This window comes from Lasiodiplodia theobromae (assembly GCF_012971845.1).
Source record: "Lasiodiplodia theobromae strain AM2As chromosome Unknown scaffold_8, whole genome shotgun sequence".
In the NCBI taxonomy this organism is placed as follows: domain Eukaryota; kingdom Fungi; phylum Ascomycota; class Dothideomycetes; order Botryosphaeriales; family Botryosphaeriaceae; genus Lasiodiplodia; species Lasiodiplodia theobromae.
The window spans coordinates 792,085-810,203 of NW_023336574.1; the positions used below are offsets into that span (position 1 = coordinate 792,085).

At 53.8% G+C, this 18,119-nt stretch overlaps 4 protein-coding genes across 4 annotated transcripts; 3 read left to right on the forward strand and 1 right to left on the reverse strand.

Moving 5' to 3' along the window:
- Window positions 1-630: 630 nt before the first annotated feature.
- Window positions 631-4,503, forward strand: LTHEOB_3249 (Peptidase S8/S53 subtilisin/kexin/sedolisin; the record flags this gene model as incomplete). Its single annotated transcript, XM_035512151.1, has 5 exons — window positions 631-949; window positions 1,004-2,711; window positions 3,677-3,844; window positions 3,986-4,240; window positions 4,308-4,503. The coding sequence occupies 5 exons, from the start codon at window positions 631-633 to the stop codon at window positions 4,501-4,503; spliced, it is 2,646 nt and encodes an 881-aa protein (XP_035363142.1).
- A 2,065-nt stretch (window positions 4,504-6,568) lies between these two features.
- LTHEOB_3250 (Gpi-anchored cell wall organization protein ecm33) lies at window positions 6,569-8,066 on the forward strand (the record flags this gene model as incomplete). Its single annotated transcript, XM_035512153.1, has 3 exons — window positions 6,569-6,642; window positions 6,713-7,429; window positions 7,484-8,066. The coding sequence occupies 3 exons, from the start codon at window positions 6,569-6,571 to the stop codon at window positions 8,064-8,066; spliced, it is 1,374 nt and encodes a 457-aa protein (XP_035363143.1).
- A 1,234-nt stretch (window positions 8,067-9,300) lies between these two features.
- LTHEOB_3251 (Glycerate kinase) lies at window positions 9,301-10,710 on the reverse strand (the record flags this gene model as incomplete). The annotated part of the gene is made up of 1 exon (XM_035512154.1): window positions 9,301-10,710. The coding sequence occupies one exon, from the start codon at window positions 10,708-10,710 to the stop codon at window positions 9,301-9,303; it is 1,410 nt and encodes a 469-aa protein (XP_035363144.1).
- Window positions 10,711-12,469: 1,759 nt separating this feature from the next.
- LTHEOB_3252 (MFS multidrug transporter) lies at window positions 12,470-14,406 on the forward strand (the record flags this gene model as incomplete). Its single annotated transcript, XM_035512155.1, has 7 exons — window positions 12,470-12,667; window positions 12,722-13,111; window positions 13,166-13,271; window positions 13,328-13,359; window positions 13,411-13,697; window positions 13,764-13,893; window positions 13,960-14,406. 7 exons carry the CDS (start codon window positions 12,470-12,472, stop codon window positions 14,404-14,406), a joined length of 1,590 nt encoding a protein of 529 aa, XP_035363145.1.
- Window positions 14,407-18,119: the final 3,713 nt, after the last annotated feature.

Consider the following 18,119-nt stretch of genomic DNA (forward strand, 5'->3'; position numbering starts at 1 on the left):
CATCTTGTTGGTAGTGCTAAAAATAAGAGAAGTTAGAGAAGCGGGAGGGATGATCGGGATTGGTTTAAGGCATGCTTGCTAAGAGTGGTCTAGCGCGGGAAAATAACGCTATAGCCGGTGATCAACAAATAGAATGCTCTGAGATGACTATTGTAGGGAGCATATCGAAACTTTTATACATGCGCCTATACATATGTAGTCTCGCACGAGCCAGGCTCTAATGACCCTTCTAGGCAGAAAACATCGCTCGGTCTAAAACGCTAAAGCAATAAACTAGCGTGAGTCATTGCAAAGTTCTTTGATGTGGGTCGGAGATTGCGAGCGGAGTTGGCTAATTATCTGTTGTGCGCTGGACCGGGCAGGTTTTCCATATGCTGCGATATGTAGGACCAACCTTCCGTGGTATCCTAATCTAGTCGGCTCCGCGGACTCCGTGGAAATTTGTTACGAAGCACCCAATCAGAGCCAAAAGTAAGGCCCGTGTCATCCAAGTCCGTGCGATTTAGCCCCTGCGTCTTGAGCTCTATTCTCGTTCACGATCGTGGCCCCGGCCTAATCTCTTCCACGTCAACCAATCCACTCCTTCTCTACACTGTCGGTTTTACCGGGTGGACCATTCAACTCGCGATCATGCGAGCCTGTTTTATTTTCACGTTACTATTCCTTGCTGCGCTCAGTGTCTCTCAGGTTCTTGGCCCGCGATACTACGATTTGTACGACTACTACGCCCTCCAAATCGACACAAATGTCAGGCCACTAGATGTTGCTACGGAGCTTGGTTTCGATTACGAAGGTCCCTTCCCTTCCATGGAAGGCTACCATCTCTTCCGCTCAAGGAAGCAGGAGACCGATGTCGTGGAAGATATCATGAAAGCAAGAAAATTTAAAAGGGAAGCTCACGCGCTCGGTAGCTTGGACGGTGTAAAGTTCAGCCAAAAGCAAGTCGCCCGTCAGCATCTCTTTAAGAGAAATCCCGTAGTACTTGCAGACGATCCGACCGAAGCAAAATCTGCCGCTCGCAAGCGGCAGGACGAAATTATCGAAACACTTGATATCCACGACCCTCTGTTCACCGCGCAGTGGCACCTGCTGAATACTCGGGAGGATGGGAATGACATTAATGTCACTGGCCTCTGGAAGGAAGGCATCACAGGAAAAGGCTCGACAGTGTGCATTGTCGACGATGGGTTAGATCTGGACAGTGATGATCTGAAGGACAACTATTTCCGAGCTGGGTCATATGATTTCAATGATCATGTTCAGGATCCGAAGCCTAGGCTTTTGGATGATACGCACGGTACCCGTTGTGCTGGAGAAGTCGCGGCAGCCAGGAACAGCGCATGCGGGGTTGGCGTTGCTTATGACGCGCGAATATCTGGCATACGAATCCTTTCCGGAGACATATCTGATGCGGATGCTGCTCTTGCGATGAACTACGCCATGGACCAGAATCAGATATACTCTTGCTCTTGGGGGCCCCTCGACAATGGTGCTTCTATGGGAGCTCCCAGCACTCTCGTACAAAGAGCCTTGATCAATGGCGTGCAGAAAGGTCGGCAGGGAAGAGGCGCCATATACGTCTTCGCTACTGGGAATGGCGCTGCCAAGGGCGATAACTGTAATTTTGATGGTTACGCAAACACCATTTACAGCATCACGATTGGCGCGATTAGCAGGACTGGCCTCCATCCATCCTACTCTGAGAGGTGTTCTGCGCAGCTTGCAGTCACCTACAGCAGTGACGGCCCATATGATGCAATCTTCACGACAGACGTGGGTAGCTCAAAGTGCACCAACTCGCACGGAGGCACCTCTGCCGCTGCACCTCTCGCAGCAGCTATATATGCTCTTGCGCTCCAAGTTCGTCCCGAGCTGACTTGGCGCGATATGCAATGGCTTACCGTCCTCACGGCAATCCCTTTTGAGCAAAAGCCTCTGCAGCAGCCTGATTTGATTGATAGCAGCGAAGGCTGGCAGGACACTCCGTATGGGAAGAGATTTAGCCATCAATTCGGCTATGGAAAACTTGATGCGTATGCATTCGTTCAGGCCGCGAAAACTTGGCAGGTCGTGAAACCACAAGCTTGGTATTTCGCCCCTTGTATACAGGTCAACCAACCCATCCCACAGGGTGAAGACGGGTTGAACAGCAGCATCGAAGTCACCGAAGTCGATCTGAATGGGGCGAACCTTGAGCGGATTGAGCACGTCACCATTACTATTAACGTCAACCACAGCCGCCGCGGAGACCTGAGCGTTGTGTTACGCAGTCCCTCCGGCATTATCAGCCAGCTTTCGACGTCTCGTCCCAAAGACAATGCCCATGAGGGTTACAGTGAGTGGATGTTTATGTCAGTTGCGCATTGGGGAGAGAATGGCATTGGCAGTTGGACCATCTCTGTTAAAGATGGAAACCTAAACGAGCACGAGGGCGTGTTTACCGATTGGAAGTTACACCTCTGGGGCGAGTCCATTGACCCTTCGCAGAAATATTCCTTCCCTTTACCTGGTGCCGACGATACTGGCGAAGAAAACGACACTGTGGTCCCATCGCCAAGTTCAAGTGTCGGTTCAGAGCCCACACAAGACCCGTCGGCAGATCACGATCCTCCGGCCGCCATCGCAGTTTTGAGTCAGTACAGTACAATGTTCTGGATCTATAGTGCTTTCGCTATTTCAGTTGTCTGCTGTTGTATAGTAGCTTTCCGTCTGTATGTAAAATTTCGCGTCTCAAACTGTCGGACTAATGAGGGGTTTGAACTTCTTGCTGAAGATGATGAAGAGGAAGAGGAAGAAGGAGGATCTGGTGGAGGACGACTGTAACTGCGCGTGTATTGTGACCAATGATGGATGCGCCACGTCTTGGGCGAACATGGGGTGCTCTGTACTTACCTGCTGAAAAGATGGCTTTCAGCTCTTTTACTACTGAGACAACATTTCTTGTTTAGAAGTGAGCAATAAATAGGTTTACGAGGATCTGAAAATCTAGACGGGAGCCAGCCACAATAAGGGACTCGTATTGCCACAAACAATTCTTGCAATTCAATATAGAGAACAAAAAGAAAGCAAGAGATTAATAGCTGAATATTAAGACAGATCAGCTCGGATGCAGGGTTGGGGCTAAGACTGCGGATCAACGGTGATCCGGACTTTTGCCCTCGTGTTCCTCGATCTTCAGGCCGGACGGCGGGGCATTTCCGTTGGATCAGCAAGTGAGGGGCTGAAAAGGCTCGTGGTGACGTTGCTTTTGACAAGGCTGAGAGCGTGCAGGATCGTCGGGCATGCAGTGTCAGCGACGGAGCTGCAGCTGATCTTCCAACACATTCCGTATTGGCGTTCGGGGCGTGGGGCCAATATTGGGCTAGCATCCAACGCCTATGTTGGTCGAGGCAGCAGCCTCACGTTATATAAGTGTTGGTGCATTCGATCGCGAAATGTTTTCATTTCGGCCCTGCCGGTAAATCACGACTTTTTTCATTTTCGGAACGAACGAAAATGCTCGCTTTTGTGTTTTTCCAAACGCTGCTGCTGGCGCTCGGCGTCGCAGCTCAAACCACCACAAGCGAAGCCACTGCAGCCGCAAGCAGTGCAGCCGCAAGCAGTGCAGCCGAAAGCAGTGCAGCCGACAGCACTGCAACTTCGAGCACAACATTGACCTTCATAATCAGTTCTGAAGGGACAGCTTCGGCATCCGACTCTGCAAGCACAGCTTCAGCATCGGATTCTGCGAGCGCAACATTGGCAGTCAATTCCACAAGGACTTCCACCGGAACCATTCCCACAAGCACAACCAATTCGACAAATTCAACGAGCCCCGAAAACGAATACCCATTCACCACCGACGGTTCGTGCGGCAGCGAAAACGGACGGATGTGTCTCACAAACGGCACCTCTCCATGCTGCAGGTAAGTTCCCGCCTTGTGCGATGCATCCTTCAATCCAGAGCGGTCCTAATCAAGCCATGTTTTTTTTCTCCGCGAAACAGCAAAGACGGCTACTGTGGCACGGGCGACGATTACTGCAGCAAGCCGGACTGCCAAGAAGACTACGGCAAGTGCCAATCGAACGACGGGACGCTCGGATTCCCGCACTGCAGCTGGGCCGACAGCGGGACCAGTCCGCGCTGCGACGGCAAGTGCGGCTCGGCCTTCAACAACGCCATCTGCGATACCAGCGCCAAAGCTGACGCATTTGCCATTTATGGTGTGTACAACTACGGGGGCTGTTGCAGCAGTGGGGGGTAAGTAACCTTTATTGTCTTTTTGGCGTGGGATCGGGATCCTGAATTGCTGACGCTTGGCTTGCAGATTTTGTGGAAGCACCTCGGACCACTGCCAACAAGGCTGTCAGAGTGGCTGCGATGAGGGCTACGGTCCGGCTGCAGCGTCATCTTCGGCCGCCGCCGCTGCTACTTCGGCGTCTGCAGCTGAGCAGCTCGATATGCCGCCGTCCGGGTTTATGATTGCCTTCTTTTCCGTGCTGGGGATGGTCCTTGGCCTTTGAGTGATACCAATTACTTTGTTGTTCCCGGAGTTGGGTCTAGGGCTGGTCTAGCTTATCCTACTTGTTGCTTAGTATCAATTAAGACATTTGTCGTACCACATTCTGCATTCGCAAACGAGAGCCATGGGCACGGATACATATTATTGATGCAAGGCCACATCTGGCCTCCCAATAAAGCTATTGTAATTCAATCTAGGTTGCACGTGTTTCAAACATGGATTTATCGCATTGAGATCTACATTACATTCAATAGTTTTGCGAGCGCCGTGGTTCTTCTTCAATAATGGGATCCGGAAAGGTGGGAGACGGTCTTCCCACGTCTGGATCGGGCGAATTCGGGAACCGCGGTGATCGAGGAGAAAGAGAAGACACGCGCGAGTAACGATCTTCGTCATTGTCGAAGGTCGGAAATGTTGAAGACTGCGGGGAGATCCTTGGGGATCCCGAAGTCGAGTTTAGAGACTCGGGGCGTCTATTGCGGAGAGGCGATAACCTGTGACTCGCGAACCTTCTAGTGCTCTTGGTGCCGGGCGACGATTTAGGCGACGATGTTGTGCTACTTCCGTCGAGCTCTACTGGCCTGGCGACATTTTCTTGCTGGCTATCAAGCTCAAAGATGGGTCCTCGTTGCTCAAATGCTGAGTATTGCGGCGGCGGAGAAGCAGTGGATCCTGAATTGTTCAGTACGGATCACTTTTAAGATTGGGGACATTACTCTACCTCTTATGCTCACTGATTTCGACGCTGAAAGCTCCGTTGGTCCCGTGGGCTTATCGTAAACATTCTGGTTGGTAGGGCGAGGAGTATTCTTTAATGCGATCTCCTCAGCCTTTTCGCGACTTCGCCTCCTCCTGCGCCAGATGAAGAAGGCCAGCGCAATCACAAGCGCAACCGCGACAACCCCTCCCACTGCACCACCGATAATTGCACCATTTGAACTCGACTTTTTCGGACTCGAGGTTGCAGATGCGGTTGCAGAAGCAACTCCAGTGGGAGAGTAAAATGCCGTGGCCGCCGCATCATCACTACCCAGCTTCGCGCCGCTCAACTGATCGCTCGGACATCCCGACTGTTGGCTGCATGCGTCCGATTTGCAGCATCCCAGAAATGGCGGACTTGTGTTGTCGCAGCTGTAGAATTTCGCGCCTGCATCTTCGCAATCTAGCGGTGGTACTGAGCCGGCGACGTCGGTGTTGAAGGACGCAGGAATGAGGTTGTCGGCGTCGCATCCCAAGTTGCAAGCGTCGCGCATGCAGCACCCGACGAACTTTGAGCCGCCAGCGCAGGCTTGCCGAGCATTTGGATTCGCATTTGGACAGCTGTAATTAGACATTGCGAATGCGATTCGAAGGAAAGTATCGTGGAGGCAGCATGCAACGGGAAAGATAACAAGAAGCGCGGAGGCCAGTCCAGTGCCAACACGGCTGGCGAAGCCATGTGAAGGGTGGCCGGAAGCGTGGCTTCTGCCTTAGTGCCTTTTGCTGCACGTTCTTTTGCCGGGTGCCAAGGGTTGCGAGGCTCGGCTGCTGCGGTGCAGCTGCAATTGTCGAATTAGGGCGCAAGAGGCGAGCATGTTGGGGGCCATTTTGGGATCCTTCGGTTCTGCATGCTGCCACCAATTGGTCACAACTCCGTTGGAGCTTCTTCCTCTAGTCAGCCGGGCGCAGCGGCGATTACCCATTTCCGCCTTTCACATAGCTTCCCGTCGCCCAAAGTGCAAGCCGCACACCACCATCATGCAGTGATACTCCTTACTCCTCTTCTAATGCGGCTGAGCGGAATCTGGCCCGCGCCTTGCTGACATGATCTGACGCGGCCTCGTAATTCTAGCCTTGCTAAATTCTAATTGCCTGGCAGCCTTTCCACTCCCTCAAGCATCTGTGACTGTTTCAGCTCATCGAGGCAACATCATGTTGCAATATCGAGTTTCAGGTGCAGCATTAGTTGCTGCTTGCATACCCATCTTCTTCCAGGCTCTAGTATCTGCACGTAGGTCATGATAAGTAGCGATCTCCCACCAAACTTTCGTCCACTGATCACCATTGTGAAATACAGAAAGCGCATCATGCTCAGCCTCGGCCACAACCATCACCAATTCTGCCGATGCAACCGGGATAGCATCCTGCGCAACTTTCACAGGTGACATTACAGTATCTCCGTCTGCGACTGGCACGATCTCTCTTGATGGACTCCAATCTCTCGACGGTAGTCTGGTGGCCGAGGGTGCATCAGAACTGAGCGAGCTCTCGGCACCCAACCTTGAGGAAGTCAACGGCTACATATACCTGATAGACCTGGAAAGCCTGGACACATTGGACTTCCCCAACTTAACATCAATCAGCGACCAGATCCGGTTGGTAGATCTGCCAGGACTCTCCCAGCTGTCCTTCCCGGCAACGCTCGGGAAATGCCCACGAGTCACCGTCAGCGGCACCGGCCTCCAGACGCTCGAAGGCGTTGATCCAACCGGCACGACAGACGGCCTGAACATCACATACAACAAGAACCTCGCCGGGAGCCTCAACTTCTCCATGACCTCCACCCGCGCAAGCACGCAGGGCAAAATCACAATCGAGTTCAACGCGCCCGGTCTCTCCGCCGCGTTCCCGAACCTGGAGACCGCGCAGCACATCGACCTGTCCAACCTCTCGGCCGTTGAGCTGCCAGAGCTGACCGAATGCTACGAGCTGGTCCTGCGCGCGAACACGTTCCAGAAGTTCAGCGCGCCGAAGCTGACCGACGTCGGCAACAGCACCACCTACGGCGTCTTCCTGCAGGACAACCAAGGGCTCGTCGACGTCGAGTTCCCGGCGCTCGTCCGCACGGGCGGCCTGACGCTGCAGAACAACAGCCGCGTCGACACGCTGACCATGGACAAGCTGCAGCAGACGAACGAGGCCATCGTGTTGGAAGGCTCGTTTACCAGGTCCGTCCCCCACATCCCCCATCCGTCCCCCCACCCCCGGCTAACCCACGCCAGCGTATCCTTCCCCGACCTCCAAGACGTCCAACAATTCTCCCTCCACACCTCGGCGACCGACTTCGACTGCGCGCCCCTCGAGCAATACAAATCCCAAAACGTCATCAAATCCCTCACCTGCGACACCGGCAACACCACCTCCTCCTCTTCCCCCTCCTCCAGCTCCTCCTCCTCTTCCTCCTCCCTCTCCACCGGCGCCAAAGCCGGCATCGGCGTCGGCGTCGCCATCGCCGCCCTCCTCGCCACCGCCGCGGCCGGGTTCTACTTCTGGCGCGCGCGGGACCGGCGGCGGCAGGAGGAGCGGCGCGCTGCGGCAGCCGCTGCTGCTGCAAGTGCAGAGAATGGGGGCGATAAGCGGGATAAGGCTGATACGCCGCCGGTGTATGAGAGCGTGGCGCATTTGCCGGCGAATGGGTTGGGGGCGAGGCCGGGCGGCGGGGCAGGGAAGGAGGGGGGCAGGGACGGGAGCCCGGCGCGGTCGAGGCATGAGATGGAGGCGGAGCCGAATCAGATACATGAGTTGCATGCGGGGGATACGTATGTGGAGTTGGCGGGGGAGAGTGCGAGGCCGGCGAAGCGGTAGGGGAGGGGGAGGGGGGAGGGATTGGTTGGAGTTATGGGTTTTTCTTGGGTAGGTTGGGTGGGTTGGTACATTTGATAGAAAGCAACGGAAATTTTATGAATTCGTGAAATACTCGTATGGGACTTTGTGATGTCGTTTTGGTGTATGCGGGAGCGCCCGAGGTGAAACTGCTTGTATGGACGTACATCAATTAGCGACAAATATCTTCTATAGAACAGTCGTACTGAAAGAAGAAATAAAAATAAAGTGTAGGGATGTCCTCCATCGTATTCGATCTCTGATTTCATGTCAGTTCATAATTGTGTGTTGATGTTATACGTGCGGGACTGTGTCGATTTTTCCTCGACTACTCCCTGCCGGAATGCACGTGCACACGCGTTTCATCGCGAATTTTCATGAATTGAACCTGAAAAGCCCTGGAGAATCACGCAAGTGATATATTTAGTTGCAGCCTAATTCACGGCCACGTTCTGTTGAGCGATTGGTTCATCATGCGGAAGGGCTCGGCTTTGTTTCACCTAGAGTTACCTGGTCGCTGGGATTGTTCCAGTAGAGAGGAACATACGATCGTTCCTGAGTCGTGCACAGCTGCCGAGAAACAAAGCAGGGCTTGTCGGGTCTTGGAGCTGATAGCGGGAGGAAGCGGCTGTGAAGTGGCAGTGCCTGGCCTGCCCAGATGTCCGCCCAGCCGAATCGAACCACCTCAGCTCTTGGGGAGAGATAAGTGTCCTTCTCGCGTGGCGGTGAGTCTGGCGTAGCTGAAGATGTTCATGGCGTCACCGAAGTGGGTTTCGCTTCCGATCCTCCGCAAGCACGTGCCGCAGCTATTTTCAACGTTGCCCAGACTCCCCCCACCAATCTTCAAAGTTTTTTCTTGAATACCAAGAATCTTGGGGCTCGGCCAGAACTTTCAGGTTTGAACGAAATTCGATGGGAGCCTTGCGCTCAAATCCAATTACCCCTGAACTGACTACGATGTTAGATTGCCCGGGAACTCACTGATGCTCAAGTTACGCTTTTACCAAACCACAGGGATGCCTACAACGGCGGATTGTAGGACTTAGCCCTAAAGTTTAATATTGATAAAAAAGGGACGAGCAGTAATTTTTCACTAAATTATGCAGTTGCGGCTTTATTCAAAATCAATTCCCATTAAACTGACTGGCTAAGGAACGTATGGATATCACGCTTAACAAAAGAAAGACATCACCATCCAGCCAAACCCCTCCCATCATCAAACCCTCATCGCCAACCCCACCAACACCGTCCTCATGGCGCCCTCTGCCGCATCAACAAGCAACTCCTCCGCCTGCGCCACCGCCTCATCCAGCGACCCCGGCCTTTGCAAAATCGACGTATACGCATCAATGCCCGCTCCATAATTCACATCCGCGCCACGGCCCACCGTGCCCGCCAGCGCAATGACCGGGATACCATACTTCTTGGCCCTTCCCGCCACCTCAGCCGGGATCTTCCCCTGCGGCGTCTGCCCATCTATCCCACCTTCAGCCGTGAAGACGAGCGTGCAGTCCGCAAACAGGTCGCCGATCGCGAACCACTCCATCACCGCCTCGTACCGCGGCCGCAGCCGCGCGCCCAGCACGAGCAGCCCGGCGCCCAGCCCGCCCGACGCCCCGCCGCCTGGCGTGTGAGCGACAGCGTATCCCAGCTGACGCTCGACGACGCTGGCGAAGTTGTCCAGCGCGGCGGAGAGAAGCTCGACCTGCTGCGCCGTCGCGCCCTTCTGCGGGCCGTACACCCGGGCTACACCGGCACCGCCGCACAGCACGTTCCGCCAGTTACACGCCACCTCGATCTCGACCCGTCCTCCTGCCCCTCCTGCCCCTCCGTCCCTCAACCGCGGATGCAGCCCGCTCAAGTCGATCCGCGCCAGCCGCACGAGCGCCGCGCCGCCTGAAGCGTGCGGCAGCTCTCGTCCGGCGGCATCGAGAAGTTTCACGCCCAAGGCCTGCAGCATGCCCGCGCCGCCGTCGCTGGTCCCCGAGTCGCCGCAGCCGACGAGGATGCGCGATACGGCGCTGTCGTCGAGCGCCGCGGCGAGCAGCTGGCCGACGCCGTAGGTGGTCGTCAGCGTCGGGTCACGCGCGGAGGGCGGGACGAGCGACAGGCCGGCGGCGGTGGCCATTTCGATGACGGCGGTTTTGCCAGTAGTAGTGCTGTTGCCGCTTGGGCTGGCGACGGTGCTGGGGGTGCCAACAGAGCTGGAAACCGTCCCAGCATCGGTGTCGACGACGGGGAGGAGGGCGGCGGCGCTGTCCTTCCTGCCGCCGCCGCCGCCGCCGCTGCTACCCAAGACGCCATAGTGCGACCGGACAGGCTCGCCGGCGGGCCCGGTCACGGTGAGGGGCCGCAGTTCGCCCTTCGTGGCGGCGACGAGCGCCTGCGCGAAGCCTTCGCCGCCGTCGGCGAGGGGCACTTTGCGCACTACGGCGGCGGAAGAAGAGGGGATGACGCGCCGGATGCCGGTCTCGATGCAGTCGGCGACTTCGTGGGGGCTCAGGCTCCCTTTGAAGCCGGAGGGGGCGATGAGGATTTTCAAGGGGGTGGAAGGGGGTTGGTTGACTGGCGTGGGACGCCTGTGGTTGGAGCGAGGGGCTAGGTTTGTTCGGAGGAGGGGTTGCATTGTCACGGGTTGAGCAGAAGGTAACGAGGGACGATTGAACGGAAGTGATGATTGGGTGGAGTGAGTATAGTGTTTGTTGAGTATCCGGAATCTTTGGTAAACGAAGGGATGGTGTTGGTGGGGATAGCGTCCCTCGGCCGTCTTTTATATCGCCCTCGTAACTTGAAGCTACACATAGATCACCTTCTCAATCTCTGAATCTTCGACCAGGCCTTCAAGGTGGCAGTACGGTAACCTGTGGCAGCAAATCCTGATGCCGCGCTTTCCATCATCCTCACCGGCACCGAATTCGGAGAGAGGTCTGGAAGCCGGAGGCTGTGCCTGAGAAACCTCATGATCTGTTGCTAAACATGGGATCTACTAGGCACTGATCGACTTGGCCTATGTCAATCGATAAACTTTTCGCCCCGAGAACAAGCTGTCCGTGGTATCACAGGGTCCAGTTCAGGCGAGAACCATGTCCAAGAGTCTTACGCGTTCTTGAGGCTCGACTATGACTCGCAAGTTCCGTGATATCGCAAGTCGAGATGGCATGGGGCCACTGACGCAGTTGTGTGCCTGGATAGCATGCAGGCTAGCGGGGGGCTGAGGTCCCGGCGTGATATCTTTAGAAAGGGACATGAAACACGTCGGTACCTAAATTTTCCAGAAGCAGGCACCCGTCGCCTTGTTGCAGCTAGTTCCTGGGGCCCCGCAGACAATTTGGCAAAACGGCACGCGAGCGGGTTGCAGTAGTGTGTTTACACAGCCACACCCTGCACAGCCATCGTCCAATCACACGTCGGGAAACCACTCATGACACGGCAGGACAGATAGATATCCGCAGTCGACTGACGCGTAACAAAGCCCTAGGAGATGCATGCACAGCATTTCAAGTTACAGCGCAAGGCTCGTTTCCCTTTTTCCGCCCCTTTGGGCGACCACTTTAGCGCACCCGCACACCGACTACAATCGACCCTTATTTCCACGCCACTCTCTATGATCATTTTTGCCGGGTATTCCATGGCTCGTAAAAAGCCAATCGCGCTCACTCGGATATTGATCTCCCTTGATAAGTGCGTCATGATTGTGTAGACCTGCATCAACACCACCGACATTTCGGGCCATAAGGCTGCCGATCACGTGCCGGACCCCGGACATCCTTGCATACCTGCGCCCAGCGTCGTCATCCGCTCGTAAATGCGTCGCGTACCGCTTATCCTCCTGCCAGCCATGGAGAAAGAGATCCGCCTTGCGGCCACAAGGCGGAGCACAGATAGGCTGTGAAACAGATCATCGGGCAAAGAAATACCAAGCTTGATCTTGGCCATTGGCGCGCTTGTGATAGGCCGAAACTGTGTCACCTCACGGCCACGCTCTCCGCCAAGCATCGAAGCCAATCTTTTCGTTAGCATCGTCCCATGCATGCCGTGCCTCCAAGACCGAAATCCAAGCCGCAGCTCCGTGAGGCTGTACACGGCTGCTATTTTTGCCATGTCACTGCCAGCTATTGCCGTATCTCCCGAGTCGCACACGACACAGGTCGGAATTCGGCAGAAGCCTGGTGATTGAGAAGACATAAAAGCTTTGCGCATCACGACAGGGGCGTCTCCCTGCTGGCCAAGATCACAGTCTCTCGTTACCCATCATTCGCTGTTGCGCGCACAACACCATGTCGTACTATTTCGAAAAGATCAGGTCTTCTTTTGGCAGATCTCGCTCCACCGACAAAGAGGAGTCTCCTTCGTTATACCAGCTCCCAAGTCTGCACTTCTCTCCCATGATGACCCAACGTGACCAACGTTGGTGGGAGGATGTGTCAACATATCGATCATTCGCCGACAAAGATCCTGCAAGTCCTCCATCAGAGCTTCACTTGCCGGATCAAGTCCACCATAGCATTGAGGAAGGAAGAAATAATTCTTCCGACGCTCTTCATCCCACAGTAGATCACGAAGAGGAGGATGACCCCAACATCGTAAGCCACTGAACCATGACTCTCAGGGCCAGAATTTCTGATTGGGTGCAACAGGTCACGTGGGAAGACGACGAAGATCCCATGAACCCACTCAACTGGAGCAAAGGAAAAAAGTGGACGGCAATACTTCTCGTTTCTTCATTTACCTTCATCTCCCCAGTCTCTTCCACCATGATTGCCCCTTCGTTAGACGTCATCGGAGACGAATTCAACATAGAGTCCGAGATCGAAAAGGCCTTCGTTATGTCCATTTTCCTCCTAGCGTATGCCATAGGGCCTTTTGTCCTCGGCCCGCTCTCTGAGATTTTCGGACGAGTTGTCATTTTGCAAGCGTCCAACCTGCTCTACCTAGTCTTTAATACTGTCTGCGGATTCGCACAGACAAAGCAACAGATGCTGGCGTTCAGATTCCTTAGTGGACTCGGGGGTAGCGCTCCTCAAGCGGTAAGATTACGCCACAAATATTCGTCACTCAGTATCCATAGTAATCCATCACAGTTGGGTGGCGGCGTACTCAGCGACTGCTTCAGAGCTGAAGAGCGAGGCAAGGCTCTTGCCGTTTACAGCCTTGCGCCATTCATTGGACCGGCAATAGGTCCCATTGGTGAGTGGTAATCCTGTAGTTGAAGTTTACTCTTAACGCTGACCTGTGGTCGTTAGTCGGTGGTCTGGTGACTGAGCATACTACTTGGGTGAGTGATCATCAACTTCGATGCAGATCTGTCTGGCTAATGAAACCGTAGAGATGGGTCTTCTGGTCTGTGTCCATTGCCGATGTCATCGTCCAGATCCTCGCCACCATATGGCTACCCGAGACGTACGCCCCCGCCATCCTCGCAAAGAAAGCAAAAAAGCTTCGCAACGAGACAGGAAACCAAAACCTGCGGACGAAATGGCAGAACCCCGACCACAGCTTCGGCAAGATCCTCCGCAAGAACCTCGTCCGCCCCTTCATCATGCTCGGCACCCAGCCCGCCATCCAGGTCATGGCCCTCTACCGCGCCTACCTCTACGGCGTCATGTACCTGGTGTAAGCCACCACCCCCTCCCCCCACCCCCCCGCGTCTACCGCCACACTAACCACCAACTTTGCCAGCCTCTCCACCTTCGCCCTCGTCTTCGAAGACGAATACGAAATGTCCCTCACCATCTCCTCCCTCAACTACCTCTCGCTCGGCCTCGGCTTCGTGCTCGGCCTACAGATCTGCGCCCCGATCAACGACCGCGTGAGTCCCTCCTCCCCCGTCCTCCCCACCCTCTCCCCTAGCCCGGCTAACCCCCCTCCCCCACAGATCTACATCTACCTAAAAAACCACTACTCCTCCCCCGGCCGCCCCGAATTCCGCGTCCCATTGATGCTTCCGGGCGGTCTTCTCGTCCCCCTCGGCCTCGCCACCTACGGCTGGTCCGCCCACTACCACACGCACTGGATCGTGCCCAACATCGGCGCCTGCGTCTTCGCGTGCGGGCTCATCATCGGCTTCCAGTGCGCGCAGGCGTACGTCGTCGACGCGTACACGCGCTACGCGGCCAGCGCGACGGGCGCCGCCGCGTTCCTGCGCACGATGGCGGGGTTCAGTTTCCCGCTGTTTGCGCCGAGGATGTATGAGGTGCTGGGGCTGGGGTGGGGGAATACGGTGCTCGCGGGGGTGAGTGCGGTGCTCGGGGTGGTGGCGCCGTGGGGGTTGTGGAAGCGCGGAGAGTGGTTGAGGGGGAGGAGTACGTATTGTGCTGGGTGAGGGGGATGGGGTGGTGGTGGTAGGACTTGGATCTATCTAGATGCGTTCTAAGTACAATGTTCCGATGAAGCCGCTTTTGAAAATAAGGCCGAGTTCTGGGTGAAACAGCATTGTGATGTAAACGTAGCGCCGGCTTTGCAGATGGCTCTAAGGAGGAACTCCGTGTTGCTTGTGCGAAGGATGCGATCTCTCATCAGCATACCTTTGATCCAATTGTATGGACCGTCATATGTGCCTTCCGTCTCTTCGAGTTCCGTCGGCGATGAGGATGCCTGAAGTTCTTTTAGCCACTTCTCTACAGCTTCAATGTTCTTGTGGTACTGGAAATCTCTTGAACCATTCTCCAGGAAAAACGCGGACAGCTGTTCCATACTCCTCCCTTGTATTACTGTCCACATTTCCAGAAAGACACAACCCAGTGACCAGATATCGCATAGGTCGTAAGGTGGATGTCCCGCTTCTTCTACTTCTTCTTCTTCTTCTGGGGCACAATACTTGCAGTACGCAATGGTCGAGAAATCATTTCTGCCGCTGAATTGGAGGCGTTTCGAGTCATTTGGCCCCATGAAGTCTGTAAAGAACATGCTTCGGCCCTCGATGAGTATATTTGACGGCCTGATTGGCTTAAGTGGCATTCCCTTTCCGCGCAAATAATGCAATGCCCCTGCAAGGCATCCGAAAGACGACTGCAAAAATTCTTGCGCTCCCTCTGGGCGCGGTACTTGTGCTAGAAATGATTCTAGGCTGCAGTCCGCGACCGGTTGCGTCAGGATTGCAATTTTGTACTCGTCGGAATAGCTGCACATGAACGTAGAAATGTGGCGATGGGACAGCTCCTTGAATACTTCAATATTGTTGACGTAACTGAAGAGCCCAGTGCGGACCCCAGATTTCTGTCCACGACGAATGATGCATTTGCTGACGTATCGATGCTGAGTCAAAACGCTTTCAACTACGTCTACTCGCGTAGACCTTGATCGACCAAGGGTTCGGATATGGACAAACGGAACTTCTGCGGTGTGAAAGTGTTGATGACTATCCCAGCAATGTTCCGGACGATGCGGGTTGCTAAGGACCATTCTTTGGCTTTCGTAAAAGAGAGTTCGGAGTCGTAGATCCGGTATAACTTTGCGAAGGTCGTCGGTCGAAAATGGAACACCGGCATCGCTGAACTCCTCAGCATCGAACACTTCCGTCAGGTCTGGCTTTCCTAGTGCATAGCAAATGCTGTAAATTCTAGGCATCTTGCTCCACGCAATTTTTCCTCCATCTTCGAGATCTTGACTGACTCGCCTGAGACCCTCGGCACTGAGCACCGGAAGGTCATCAGAATAACCGGTGGATAAAGTCGGAAGCCATGGAGTGAGAGTGATAACATTGGTAGAAGAGGATTGGGACGCAACAGAAGTTGTGTCGCGATTCGGGGTTCCGATGAGAATCAAGCTGCCCTTTGGTGTTGCAGTACCGGGAATCTCCTCATCCACTTCTATCGCGAGCTCCGCCATCGAGTCATTATGTGATTTTCCCATAGCACAACTTCATCACTGCTGACAGCGATATTGTCCGTTTCAGCGCGAGGCCCGTCGTGGCTGCGAACGCATGAGACCATATAAGTGGGGTGATGCAAAGTTGTAGGAAGAAACGGAATGTCTTCCTCTTGCAATTTGAATAAAAGGCGATTTGAAAGTGCGGAGTCCGATCGACGATGGAAAGAAGTGAGCGAGAGCTTGCTTTTAAATAACGCTTACGGGCCAAGTCTAATGCCGGTACCAATCTGCGCTGACGCACCAATGCTACATTATAGCCTATCCAACCCTTGCCCCTAGTTTTTCAGCGCTGACCACATCACTACCGAGAAAAGTCTCCTGAGCTCGTGAAACTGAAATGACTCCCGAATCGCACCAGACAACAACCCCAAAAAAAGAAACACAGTACTGGATCCTCGACTCAGAGATGATCCAGCACCGTGTAATCGATTAGTAGTAATTCGAGGCTAGCCTTTAAGGCACGAACGTCCATTAGACTTACTATTGCTGTTGGAAGAGTGCGAGAAAGGAGTTTCGACCTTCCCAAAGTCTTATCTCTCGATGATAAGACGACTCGGAAAACGCCGGAAAATTCAAGCGACCAATGAACTTTATCGGGAACGGATCTTCCTTGGTATCGTGCGCAATGCGCCATGCTGTCCATGCACAGTCAGCACTGTTGCCACGTTCCCGCGCGAGGCTAAAGGATGGCTTTGATGGCACTTATTCTATTCAATAGTACGCGCAGAAAAGATTGCAAGCCTGATCAAGTCAGAGAACCGATTGGGCGCACGCAACGCCAAGAACAATTATCTATCGGTAAAACCGTTTTGGGAAAACTCCGCGATAAGCTGACTTTCAGCTGTTTCGGAACATTTCCAACGATATGGGTAGCGTTGCACGTGACTCAACATATGTGTTTACTCGCAAAAGATATGAGCACAAAGTCAAGGAGAGTAACCACGCATTCCAGTATCAAGTGGATTCTTATGTAAGACTTCAGTCGACAACTTTGCTTCAACATGTTGTCCCCCACATTTGGCTCTTGATATCCACACTCCATGTCGTCGGTTTGAGAACAGGTCCATACTCATGCAATTAGACTATTCACAGCCTCGACACCTAATGTATGTGGCACACTAAAGAAGTGCTAGTAGAGACTTCTTTTACATTCTTTTGCGAGTGAGATTGATACTTTCAAAAGTGTGGTCGTTGCTATGGAAATGGAAACAACACAAAGTCAAGAGACATGCGATATTCAAACCATACACATTAGGACAGATTGATGAGCTCGACAAGCTCGGTAAAGCCCCACGAGTACTTATTAACTAGCTCTTAATCGGTGATTTCCTCCCGCTCCAATTTCTGGTTGAGACGGGACGTATGTTGTCTGCCGTAAAGTCCGTCGTCCGGGGCTCGATCGCACACTACACATACCGATTGGGCAGCGATGTCCGTTCTCTTTACATTCTCCTCAGCTTTGTGACTACGCGGCAGAGCTGCCGTACGTATTTCTGAGCACGGTCCAATACGTAGTCCAACACATTCCAGCCGCCGTGCGCCTCAACAAGTAAGACTTGAATTTTAATTGTTTCGACTTTGTCCCGACCCGTATCACTGCCTATGCACTCTATTTCCATATCTGATTTCAGTATTTGCTACACATACTAATATGATTCCTGTGCCGTGCGTGGCAACAACAATGTTGTTGAATGGCTAGTGTTAGTAGTGGTACCCCGCCCTACACCGCAGGGATACACATTCTGCAACTACGGGCGCTAACAAATAGTACATCCGCAGCGGATATAATCCGATTGGTATAGGCGCAGGTTCAAGAATCAACAAAGTCTCGTCTGTTCAAATAAATACTCTATCTGGCAACGAAAACCCCGAAAGTTGAAGTCATGTGAAGAAGTAGTCAGCTAAACTTACTTCCAGCTACGATCGTAGCTGAATACTTTTATGAACGCCTCTAAAATATGCCAATTCCACCTATGTGTATGATGTAAAAATTGGCTCAAAAGTCCATGGTTACTGCGGCATCATAGCGCATCCCTCGTTGCCGTGTTGAACATCAGGAGCTGCCTATAGGCGGTCCAAGAACATGGGATGTGCGAGATATAAGAGCGGCCCGAGCCAACCTGCACCAATCTCTACGGCTTTGAGCAAAGGCTGCCATTCAGTACT